We start from the raw sequence: 13,099 nt of genomic DNA on the forward strand, positions 1-13,099 counted from the left end.
GAGTCACGGTAACCGTGTGAGGAACTGATCTATCTGTTGGGATTTTGGCTGCTCTTGCAAGCTTCTTCATCCTGGATAGGCCGGGAAGCCTAGCAGCACTGTGCAGGACAGCACCTGGCAGGGAGGGGATGCGTAGTATATAAGCCATGCACAGTTGTGCTGAATCGGCACTATCATCCACACACTGGGAGGCATTTTTGCCCGCTATAATTCTGTAAAATGATACCTTGTGAAAGAAATTGCGTGTTTTGTTTGTGAAGGAGGTCCTGAGGGTCCCAGTGGTCTCAGAGCTGAGCAGTGAAAGTATGATGATATTCATTAAATTATAGCCTCTGGTGATCACTTCCTCCGTTTCTACGTTCTCCTCTGCCCTCCCTGAAAAGGGAAGGCGTGAAGCAAAGGACAGACGAGTGCTCATTCCAGCTCCGCTTACAGGCCCATCACGCAAGTGAAGACGGAAGACCACATCACAGCAGCACGCCGGGGGAGTGGGAACGGATCCTTCTTATTCATTGCAATGATATTGCTTTCCTATTGTCACTAGAAGGAGAAAAATGTCTTCAGGTAACCAGTGGCCAGCAGACGAGGACAAAGGCCAGCTGTCCCGGCTGACGAGGAAATGCAGAGACTCCCCTTTCGTCCCCGTGGGTAAGTACATGTCATGCCTGGGAAACTAGCATCACAACCATGCCTTACTCAGGACCTGCCGGGACCACAGTGTTTCAAGTGACTGAATTTTTCAGGTAGTTGCAGCTAACCTCTGCTACGCCTGAGCTGAGCTTTCAGAAGTTTCTATCACATGGTACTCGCTGATAAATATTAGCCCTTCTTTTGTGAAGCATCAACTGTTATTCTGTTTTATCCTTTTCACTGCAGGTGTATCTAAAAAGCATTAGTTCCAGCCCATCAGCTGGCTGTGCTAAGGCAGGGTATCAGCGGCCGCCTGTGGCTTACGCTGACGGAGGAGTCACTTTGCTCTAAGTACCTCCAACCTTTCGCCTCCCGTGTCTGCTGCTTTGAGATGTTTCTTGCTTCCGTTATGATTCACATTTTCTAGTCTCTATACACGGTCTCTGATTCTGTATGTCCTAAAACTTCTTCCTGGCCTTTTAAGACGATTTTGGTTCCAATGTCCTGTGGCGTCAGAAGCCAAGTGCCCAAGCTCCATCCGGAGTGGAGTTCTGAGCAAAAGCCTGGCCTACAGACACGTGAGAGCTTGCACTTGGTGGCATTCTTTTGCCGTCCTCCTGATGTGTTCCAGCTGTTGAAGTAATTGGTAAAGTGATCCTGGATGAGAGAAGTGTTAGATCTGGACTCTCGGCCTCCATGCCCACTCCCCACCCGGGCTGGGTGTGCGTGGGCTGGAAGATCTAAGCACAGACACCACCTGAGATCTCAACTAGCTCTCGGGTCTGTGCAGGGAGGAGTAAGCTTCGCCGCAGCCACGTCTCTCCCGGGTCGTCATTCTGTACATTGTTAAGACAACTGGCTTATGTCAAACTTATGCGAATTTGTGAATCTATTAATTCCCCAAACCCTCCAAATAGGCATGTCACCCATCATGTCACCTTACCTTATAATAAAATACGCTGCTTAGAAGTTTCACTTAATCAGATTGAGGATTTATAATACCAATCATAGGGAAGGGAAGCAAGTGCTTCAATAGGGCTTTATTTTAACTAGAAAAACAAAGATTAAAAATCCGATGCTACCTGAACAGGTCACTGTAACAAGCAGGTTTCTCAGTGTGCCTGTTGGACATCAAATTGTTTACAGAGAGACAATTAGGGACATTAAGGTAGAAAGATAAAAGTCTTTCCGTTCAATTCAATTACATACAAAGACATTGCATGGAAAACAGAAGATTTTCTGACTTTAATCTCTAAAGGAAATAAAACGAATTTGAGTAAGAGTAGAGCCATGATTTTATCCAGACAAGAGAGCTCAGTTTTTGATGGAGAATAAATGCAATTAAAACGTGGACCTGTATCACGCGATGGCTTCTGCAGCGCTCATCCCTCTAACAGCGTCCACGCGTTGCCCCCGCACATGGACTGCCCTGGAAGGTTAGTCTCTCACCACATTTCATCTTTAGCACCTTCCATCGTTATAATCTATTCACATTGCTAAAAACTTTTTTGAGATTTATTTATTTTTATTGGAAAAGCAGATATGCAGAGAGGAAGAGAGACAGAGAGGAAGATCTTCCATCCTCTGATTCATTCCTTAAGTGGCCTCAAAGGCCAGAGCTGAGCCGATCTGAAACCAGGAGCCAGAAGTCTCTTCCAGGTCTCCCACACAGGTGCAGGGTCCCAAGGCTTTAGGCCATCCTGGACTGCTTTCTCAGGCCATAGCAGGGAGTTGGAAGGGAAGTGGAGCAGTCAGGATACAAACCAGTGACCATTTGGGATCCTGGCACACAAGACAGGGACTTTAGCCACTAGGCTACTGCGCCAGGCCCTCGTTGTTTAAAACTTTTAACCTTACTGTTAACTCCGTGCATTCATTGTATAGATTCAGCATCTATGTTGATAGGCTATTTGGTTTTATTTCATTGAAAACTTAATATGTGCATTCCTATTTCTCCTATTATTTTCTTTTACAGCCTTGGCAGTTTTATTCTATTGGGCTGTTCGGAGTTTTTTCCTTTTTTTTTTTTTTTTTTTTTTTTTGCTGTCTGTTTTTAGTTTTTCCTCATTTCTAGTGTATCCATGACTCTTGACTGTCCTCTTGTTTATTTCCTTGGAATATATTCCCCGAAGCAGAGTTTGCAGAGCAGGACATAGATTCACTGTAACATCATTCACCACATAGTTCCGGCAGTCTTCCAGAAAGGTCTGGAAAAACAGGCTTCAGGATTCTTTGCCCATCACGATCAGCATTATGTTTTGAAGAACAAGGATCTGTCACTTTGCTAGATCTCCCTTATTTGATGGCAGGAAGAGTAATACCTGGTGCTGACAAACTGCAGGTGCTGAGCTGTCCAACAGGGTCACCTGCCGCAGGCAGCGGCCTGGAGGCACGCACGACCAGGACGCCTCAGGAAAAAGTACAGATGATGAGAACATTTTCTGTACTAGATGGTTCCGACTCCAATTTCCTGGGAAAAGTTAAAACTGTAAATATGGACTCTAACTAACTACATTACGGGTTCATCTGAAAGCCTGGCAGGTCAAAGCTTGCTTGGTTCTTTGTAAAGCTTTCTTTGGTTCAGGCCAAGGATGACTAGTCCAAAAATTCAAGCACCAAAATGATCCCAAATCCAAAATGTTCTGAGTGCCACCCTGGGACATTGTATCGTGTGTAGGCACACAAACTACTGCCCAAAATTATCTGCAGGCTGCATGCAAATGGTGTGCTTGAAACACGAGTGGATTTTGTTTACTGGACTTGGGTTCCCTACACAAGATATCTCACTATTTCTAGCCACCGAAAACAAAGCTCTAAAAACACTTCTGCCCTCTCGTCGCTAGCATTTTGAACAAAGGATGCTCAGCCTTAAATCTCTAAGTCCTTGGGAATTCTTGCCTGCAGTGTATTTAACTCACACTTTGAAACCCACAGGCCTGGCGGGCTTCACGACCGTGGTGTCCTACGGTCTGTACAAGCTAAGGCACAGAAGCGACCAGAAGATGTCTCTTCATCTGATTCACATGAGAGTGGCTGCCCAGGGATTTGTTGTTGGAGCTGTGACTATAGGTAACCCGCCTTCCCAGCACCTTTCTCTTACCTTTTCAAAACTCATTTTATCATCATTACTTTATGATGTTCACTCACAGAAGACACGGGGTCAAGGTGGTACAATGTGGAAGGGGTAAGAAAGAGGAAACTTCATTTGGTTGAGAATACTGTCCTGTTATAAGCTTAAATTCTTGGACTTTTCAGCTGACAGAACCACCAGTAGAGCTCATGGATTATTTTTTTTTTCTTCATGGATTGTTAATATTCATAGTGAAATGAGCATGGAAAGCTCCCAGCTCCATTTATAAGTCAGCTACGAATGGCAATCCTATTTCCCATTCTATTTGAACATCAGTTACTGTAGTTATTATTATTTTAAAGATCTATTTTATTTACTTGAAAGGCAGAGTCTCAGAGGGAGAGATGGAGAGAGAGATCTTCCATCCACTGGCTTACTCCCCAAAAAGCCAAAATAGCTGGGACCGGACCAGGCAGAAACCAGGAGCCAGGAGCTTCTTCTGGGTCTCCCAGTGAGTGCAGGGGCCCATATGTTGGGCCATCCTCTACTGCTTTTCCAGATACACCAGCAGGAAGTTGGACCAGAAGCAGCCAGGACACACACTGGTGCCCTTTTGGGATGCCAGCACCAGAGGCAGGGGCTTAACTGGTTCCACCACAGCACCCACCCCCAGACACAGCTATTTAACAAAGAAGACATTTTAAAAGATTCACTTATTTGTTTCAAAACAGAAGGGCTGAGTTGGAGAGAAATCAGCATCTACTGGTTCACTTCCGCAATAGCTACAACAGTCGTGGCTAGGCCAGGCTGAAGCCATCAGCTAGGAAATCATGTTTATCCTGGACGAGGCCAAGGACTCCGTAAGTCATCACTGCTTCCCAGGTGCTTCAGTAGGAAGCTGCTTCCTAAACGCAGCAGCTAGGACTTGAACTCACATTCTGACATGGAATGCAGCCTCGTTTTTTTTCCCAATTAATCCACAAATTAAAACAGACTTACACAGTCAAATCCAAAGGACGTGCATAGCATTATCTTGGCCAATTAAAGTTATAACAAAGGTAAATGTCAGATACCAAATTAGATAGCTCTAGCAAGCAGTGTATTAGGGGACCTCATTTTCTAGTTTTATTTATTTATTTTTCAATTGGAAAGACAATCTTACAGAGAGGAAAGAGAGAGAGAAATGATCTTCCATCTGCTGGTTCACTCCTCAAATGCTGATAACAGCCAGAGCTGAGCCAGGAGTCAGGAGCATCCTTCAGGTTTCTCATGCAGGTGCAGGGTCCCAAGGCTTTGGGCCGTCCTCGACTGCTTTCCCAGGCCACAGCAGGGAGTTGGATGGGAAGTGGAGCTGCCGGGATTAGAACCAGCGCCCATATGGGATGCTGGCACTTGCAAGGTGAGGATTTAGCCATTGAGCCATTGTGCTGGGCCCTCTTTAGCCAAATGTCATCAGCTCCCTTCATTCTGTGCAGAGTGGCATCAGCCTGCGAGTAGGTGATGGGTATTGGATGGTGGACACACGCTGCCCCAAGACTCAGTTTAGGGAGGTCAGGGAGCTCGGCAGTCACTGTCACTCCCGGCTTACAGCACATACTCACTATAGAATGCCTGAAAGATGCCAGGGTAGCTTCACAAGTGGATTACTTGTATCCTCGGGGAAACAGGTAGACACAGGGCATCTAAACTCCTTCTAATGTGCCAATCCCCGATCCTTTTGATATTTACTTTGCTGGCAATTTCTGAACCTTAGAACTATAACATGCTGAGGTGGGCAAGTACTAGGGTGTGCCCTGTGCACTGCAGGATGTTAAGTAGCATCCTTGGCTTTCAAAGACAAAAAAGGGCTACAGAGAGGGATTCAAGGAGAAATCTTCCATTGCCCTGCCTCTGGCTGTGACATTCCAGAAGGTCTCCAGACAACACTGGATCAATCAAGAAAGTTTGGGCCTTCAGCTTTGTCTGGTGGGATTACCCTTTGGTTCAAGTTGCAGTCATTCTCATGGGGAGGAAAGGACTGCCTCCCCTGGCAGAAAAAAAAAATTTTGGTAAAATAAAGAAGCCAAGATTTTACATCATTAAAACCCTTCCATATGTTCCCACTTCAATTTTTAGGGTCCTAACGTTCCAAGTCAATGTTCTAACTTCAAAATGTTTCATTGGATATATATATGAAATTTTTGAGGTGAGGAATCCGATACTATGCATGGTCTTCAAAAGTCTCAGTTTTCTGATGATCTGAGTTAAGGATATTAGTATTTCAGATTCCCTTTGAGATCTTCAGCTAAGAGTTAAATGCCTCGAACTCCTCATTCCTCTCCCTCCCCCCAAAGTTCTCTAGAAGTTTAGAGTTAGAACAACTTAATTATATCCTTCCTTATCACTGCTAAATGTTCTATGGCAGTAAAAACTTGACCACCTAAAATTTTGCTTTCTGTCAACACTTGATGGAAGGTATTAACTCACAATAAATTAATAACATGCTTTGCAGTGGTAAATAAAGCATGTGGAGGACTGCTGGCATCCTCTTCATCACTGAAAAGAAATGCCATTCGTGCCTTTGAATCAGATCAGACAGCCAACTGCAGATAAGCCAGGATCCGCTTAGAAAAGCTGTGCCCACGGATCTATTCTTCTGGAAATACCTTTAAAACCAAATTCTATATTGACAGAAAAGGGAAACTATCAGTAGTGATTTAAAAAAAAAGGTGGAGGGGGGTGGCTTATGACAGAGAGGGGGCTTTAAACAATTTGGGAGCTGGCTAGCGGTCCACGAGGTGCTAATTTCGGCAAGTCAGCGGGTAGGAAGGACAGATACACTGGAATCTGAAAGTATGAGCCGGAGCTCAGACAGATGGAAAACTGTGCCAGAAGAACCCGGTATCCCACATTGTAAAGCCAAGCCAGAGCTGGACCAGGAGCCAGTGAAGCGACAGATCCAGAAGGAGCTCACGGAGCTGTGGGCCGGGCTGCTAACCCACCACGGCGAGCTAAGCCACCACGTACAGTGCAGCGCAGAAAAGCGACGGGTTCCTGTACCAAGCTCAACCTTCCAAGAGCAAACAATGTTATGACCACTGCCCCTTTGTCTCTTGACCTGAGAACGCCTAGCTCCCAGAATCTGCCACATGCATAACTCAATTTCCTAGAGATTTATTTAATTATTTGAAAGACACAGAGAGATAGAGAGTGCTTTTGTCCACACTCTCCCCAAATGGCTGCAGTGGCTGGGGTCTGGTCCAGGTCAAAGCCAGGAGCACCAAACTCCAACTAGGTCTCCCACTTGGGTGGTGAGAGACAAGTACTTGGGCCATCTCTCACAACTTTCTCATGCACGTTAGCAGGGAGCCAGCCTGGAAGCAGAGCAGCTTCCAGACTCAGCTGGTGTTCATGTGGCATGTCAGCTACACAGGGAATGGCTTAGCCTATGGCACCCCACCACTTAAAACTTCATGGTAAGGGCCCAGCGGCATGGCCTAGCAGCTAAAGTCCTCGCCTTGAACGCGCCGGGATCCCATATGGGCACCGGTTCTAACCACTTCCCATCCAGCTCCCTGCTTGTGGCCTGGGAAAGCAGTCGAGGACGGCCCAAAGCCTTGGGACCCTGCACCCATGTGGGATACCTGGAAGAAGCTCCTGGATCCTGGCTTTGGATCGGCATAGTATCGGCCGTTGCACTCACTTGGGAAGTGAATCATCGGACGAAAGATCTTCCTCTCTGTCTCTCCTCCTCTCCGTATATCTGATTTTCCAATAAATAAATAAAACTTAAAAAAAATTCATAGTAAAAACATTATAGAAAATGACTCTTCTGAGCTGAGCTAACCCAGAACTAAGCAAGAAAGGCAATTAGAACCCTGGCTATGGCTTGGCTTGGATGACGCCAAGCAAATCCTCAAGAGATTTACAATGATTGTAAGCTGAGAGGTGACAAGATGAGGTGAGCCAGTGAAAGGTTTAAACAGAGGAGTGGCAGCTGGAAGGACACCGACATTACAGAAATGTGGGACTCTGGTAATATAAGACTGCTTATGCTAAAAACACATGTGATCAAGGGACAAAACTATGCTGTAACCAGTGGCTACCTATGAAAGAGGCTGGTCAGGAAAGGAGAGCTTGCAGCTCCCTGGATGCCTGCCCCATTCTACTTTCTGACCTTCACTGCAGGTGCTCAGGCTACAGCTGTTCGCTTTCACAGCCTGTGCTCTGCGCCTACGGTATTTTAAAAAGAGAAACTGGTAAAGGAAAAAGAATAAGGCAGAGCTGGTTTGTAAAAGAGAGAATTCAGACGAACCAAGCAGACCATGGATTCCTTCTGAATGAAGGCAGAGTCAGTGGAGCTAGAGAAGAGGTGGAGCCCAGAAATACCGGGGCGTCAGGCCGTCGGAGAGCTGCAGAAGGAAGGGAAGGGGGTCACGGACCACTCCCAGGGTCCCAGTGTGTGCGACCTGCTGAAAAGACTGGCTTTTCACCAACACAGAGAACGAAGGCACGAACAGCAGGCTTGCGGGGAAGTCTGGTGTTCACGCCACTCAACAGTAACAGCTAAGATCTCCTCAGTGCAGTGTGACGATCTGCAGGCCACTCCACCTGTTGTATGTGTCGCCATCTCACTGAGTACCGACTATGACATCACCTGGCGTACTGCAGCAGAATTCAACACCACCACTGACCAGCTCACTGCCTCGTATTCCCTAGGTTTAATAGGACTGTCCACCCCAACACTGTCCCTACTTCAGATGTGAGCTGAGATTCCATCAGCACAAAATCAGGTATGCTCCAACAAGAGGCTTGTGAATAACGCAGACGCTGCTAATACTCAGGAAATCCCACCCACCTGAACAGCAACGTAGCAGAACTAAAATCCTTGTTACACAAGAACCTAACAAATCCGCTTGAAGTTATCCCGGCTCACGTGAAAGGAAGCCAAAGCTTGGGAAAGAGAAGTTGTCTTCATGATTCTGTGGGCACCCCACTCCAGAGCCAGAGCTCTTCATTTTGTATTATACAGCCTGAGCTCTCTAGTGCAGATGTCTCCAAACTATCATTGTTGTAGATACTGTACTAAGAGAGCCTCAGGATGTGAAAAGAAACCCTCTGTTAAAAAAGTATCATAATACAAAGACTGACCAGAGGGTATTTTTATCATTTGTATACAAATAAATATTTTGAGGCGAATGTGTAACCTTTTATACGATTTTTAAAGCCTGGAGACCATCGACCTGTGGGATCTAAAAACACCACATGTACAGTAACGGATATAAAGGATTTCACACTCTGAAGAGAGATACATTTTTTTTTATATTTTTTCAAGATTTCTTTTATTGGAGAGTCAAATCTACAGAAAGAAGTAGAGTCAGAAAAAAAGATCTTCCGTCTGCTGGTTCACTCCCCAAGAGGCCGCAATGGCCGGAGCTGAGACAATCTAAAGCCAGGAGCCAGGAGCTTCTTCCCAGTCTCCCACATGGGTGCAAAGTCCCAAGGCTTTGGGCCGTCCTCGACTGCACTCCCAGACCACAAACAGGGAGCTGGATGGGAAGTGGAGCAGCCGGGACATGAGCCAGTGCCCGTATGAGATCCAGGCAGTTGCAAGGCAAGGATTTAGTCAATAGACTACCATACCGGAACCAAGAGATACAATTTTATTGCTGACCAGTGAACAATTGGTGAGAACAGGATGCAGAGGAGGTGGGGTCACGTCAGAGATCACTGGGTTCAGGAGACAGTAAAAGGTCTGACTTGCCGGTGTCCTAGAGCTTTCCCTCAAGCTCACTGTTATTCCCATCAGTACCACAATTCTGAAAAAACAACCCAGCTGGAATTTTAGGCACCATGTCATCCTGCAGACTCTGCCTCCATTTGCTGTCATGGCGAGGCATGAATACAACTTGCTGAGCCTTTATCAGACTCTTGAATAACAGTACTGCTCAGTATCAAAAAAGAAAGCGAAGGATTTATGCCAAATAATACACTAGCTAGCTGGTTCATGCGTTATTGAGACGAGACAGGAAGCGAGCAGGAGGTACAAGTTGTAGTTTAAAACCTGTGGCTGCTCTAAGTTGCTTTGGGTGTGAACATTTGCTGCCATCTCTGGAATTCCCTAAGCTGGCCTGTCTTCCTCTGCTGGTCTCCTCTGCTACCTCCTGTCCACCAGGGCCACAAGCCCTTCCGGAAGGGCCTAAGCCCACGGCTAATTCTCCCACTACACCACAAATCCCTAGAAACAGTGATTCAGTCCTTCCACCATGGTTTTCCTGCAAGTACTGAATACAAGCAGACATGCAAGAAGATTTCATTTCAGTGACCATTGTTTTTATTCTATTATCTGCTTGACCCACTGTACTAACATTTCACAAATATTTTAAAATTCAGATTTCTGGGCAATATAGTGGCATCATAAATTCAGACTGATACTAATTTTTTAAAACATTTATTTGAAAGGCAGAGCTGTAGGGATACACACACAGAGACAAACGCACAAACACACAGGAAGAAAAGAGAGAGAAGTCTATTCGTTGGTTCTTACCCCCTTAGTAGCCACGGCAGCCAGGCCAAAGCCAGGAATACATCTGGGTCTCCAACGTGGGTGCAAGGACCCAAACACCTGTGCCATCCCCTGCTGCTTTGCAGAGACCACAGGCAGAGCAGCCAGGACTCACATGAGCTCCCGTGTGAAACGCTGGCCTGGCATTGCAGGTGGTAGCTTTATACGCTACGCCACAATGTCCACCGCAGTTTGATGTTATATTAAGTCATCTTCGCATTTTTATTTATGATATAGCTTGTGTGATCCAAGATACAAGCTAATCAAGAGAGAAAGCTTTTGTTGTTTTTATACCATGAAGAAATTCAGCATTCGTTTTCCAGACAATGTATTGATACACATCTTTCTGTTCCTAGGTGTTCTTTGTTCTATGTATAAGGATTATGTGAGACCTCAGTTCTTCAGTGTGTCCAAGAAATAAGGCTCTATGCTGGAAGCAAGAGGCTCCTGCAGACGTCACCATGCAGAAGGAATTTTCTATGTGGGACAAATGATATTGAAGAGGCAAGAAAAGTCTCAGCATTTTTAAGAAGTTGATTTGCAAGTCAACAATTTCAGTCCACTCAGAAATATCTTTTGTAGGTATCTTTCAGATCCTGGGATAATGACTTTCTGATTTAATTTTCTTTTAATCTTCTAGTAAGTGGCAGAAAATAATCTGTGTCACACCAAGTAAATACGAAAACTATATACTGATGACTAAGAATGTCTAAACGCATGGTAAATGTGCCACTTCCCTTCATCCTCTTTAATTTTCATGATATAATTAAGGTTTTACAAAGCCTATTTTAGGATGGATAAAATTACATCAGAGGAAAAGGTTCATGTTACTTAGAAATTTGGCTGGGGCCGGTACAGTGGCAAAGTTGTCTAACCTTCCACATAGAGCAACGGCATCCCATACAGGCACTGGTTCATGTCTCAGCTGCTCCATTTTCACTCCAGCTCCCCACTTATAATCTGGGAACGCAGCAGAGGGGTCCCTGGCACCCACGTAGGAGATTCGAAGAGGCTGCTGGCTCCCAGCTTCAGGCCAGCTCAGAAATGATCATGGCAACTATTCGGGAAATGAACCAGCAGATGCAAGGTCTCTGTCTCTCTCACTCTTTCAAGCAAAACTAAATAAATCTTTTTAAAAATTGGCTATTTTGGGCCCAGCAGCGTGGCCTAGCGGCTAAAGTCCTCTCCTTGAACCTGCCGGGATCCCATATGGTTGTCAGTTCTAATCCTGGCAGCTCCATTTCCCATCTAGCTCCCTGCTTGTGGCCTGGGAAAGCAGTCGAGGACGGCCCAAAGCCTTGGGACCCTGCACCCATGTGGGAGACCTGGAAGAAGTTCCTGGCTTCGGATCAGTATAGCATCGCCCGATGGCTCACTTGGGGAGTGAATCTTCAGGCTGAAGATCTTCCTCTCTGTCTCTCCTCCTCTCTGTGTACCTTTCCATTAAATAAATAAATCTTTTTTTTTAAATTGGCTATTTTGTCACAAATATAAATATTTCGCATTTAACTATCTATGTATTCATTTTTAAAATTGTTCGAAGTAATTCTGGAAATCTGAGGGTAAATTGCTAACAAGCATGTTTTTCTCCAGATGGCAAAGAAAATTTAGCCCAGAAGCGATTGTTCATTTGCTCTAACAATGTAAAAACAAACAAACACAAGGAATTAAAATGTTAATATACTTGTGACTTCAGGCCTCTCTGGATATACACTAGGATCCTAACAGATTAGCCACACTTTTACATTTTTAAAATATTTAGCAAGCAGAGAGACAGGCAGCCATCGCTCTTCCACTGAGGACTGGCCAAACACCCACACTAGCTGGTGCTGAGCCTGGTCGAAGCCAAGAGCCAGGCGCTCCATCCTGCGCTCCTGTGTCTGTGGCAGGAACCCACACACGAGCTAGGCACGCGGATGCAGGACGTGGGCTTCCGTAGCAGTGCCTTGCCCACTGTGCCAAATGCTCACTACCCATCACTTCCCCAAAGTCCTGGCTTGGCATGGGTTTACTGCTAAAGACTCTGAACCTAGGAAGGAAAACCAAACAGAAGAGTTTTCTTTTTACTCAACATAAAATCAAGAACATGGTGTCCACAGTGCCTTCCAGTAACTCGTGACGGGCATTTCCTCTTCCTCGGTGTTTCCTGTAAGGGGAGGGTCACAGTAAGTGGGAAATGAAACCCATTTCTTACGGGAGGAAAAGAAGAGGGATATCAGAAAACATCTGCATTCTAGAAACCAATCCACTGCATTACAGATTATGTGCTATGCTTTATCAAGGACATTTGCTTTTATGAACTTCATTTCAATGTAACTACACTTAATACAAACACACATACTTTATTTTCCCCAAAATAATTACTTTAAAAGTTGCCAATTGAGGACCCTGCACAATGGCCTAGGGGCTAAAGTCTTCGCCTTGCATGCACCAGGATCCCATATGGGCACAGGTTCGTGTCCTGGCAGTCATGCTTGCTTGCAGCTCCCTTCTTGTGGCCTGGGAAAGCAGTTGAGGACGGCCCAAAGCCTTGGGACTCTGCACCCCCAGGGGAGACCCGGAAGAGTTTTCTGGCTCCTGGCTTCAGATTGGCTCAGGTCCAGCGTTTGCAACCACATGGGGAGTGAATCATCAGGTGGAAGATCTTCCTCTCTCTCTCCTTCTCTCTGTATATCTGACTTTCCAATAAAATAAAATAAAGTAATTTTAAAAGGTTGCCATTTGCACCTATTGGGTGACTCTCCACAGCATACATATTTGGTTGACACTCTATTGTTTGAAAAATAGAAAGAATGCTTCATGCCTACAGAGTAAAAAGTATCCCACAGCAGCTGGATCTAGTATGTTCTCTGAAA

The 13,099-nt window shown here is 45.5% G+C and overlaps 1 protein-coding gene across 1 annotated transcript; it reads left to right on the forward strand.

Moving 5' to 3' along the window:
- The first annotated feature begins 554 nt into the window (after nt 1-554).
- Nucleotides 555-10,884, forward strand: HIGD1C (HIG1 hypoxia inducible domain family member 1C). Its single transcript, XM_040979056.1, has 3 exons — nt 555-648; nt 3,565-3,699; nt 10,601-10,884. The coding sequence occupies exons 1-3, from the start codon at nt 555-557 to the stop codon at nt 10,663-10,665; spliced, it is 294 nt and encodes a 97-aa protein (XP_040834990.1). The 3' UTR covers nt 10,666-10,884.
- The last annotated feature ends 2,215 nt before the right edge of the window (nt 10,885-13,099 follow it).

Source organism: Ochotona curzoniae, unplaced genomic scaffold (assembly GCF_017591425.1).
Source record: "Ochotona curzoniae isolate NIBS_2020 unplaced genomic scaffold, NIBS_Ocur_1.0 contig_1014, whole genome shotgun sequence".
Taxonomy (NCBI): domain Eukaryota; kingdom Metazoa; phylum Chordata; class Mammalia; order Lagomorpha; family Ochotonidae; genus Ochotona; species Ochotona curzoniae.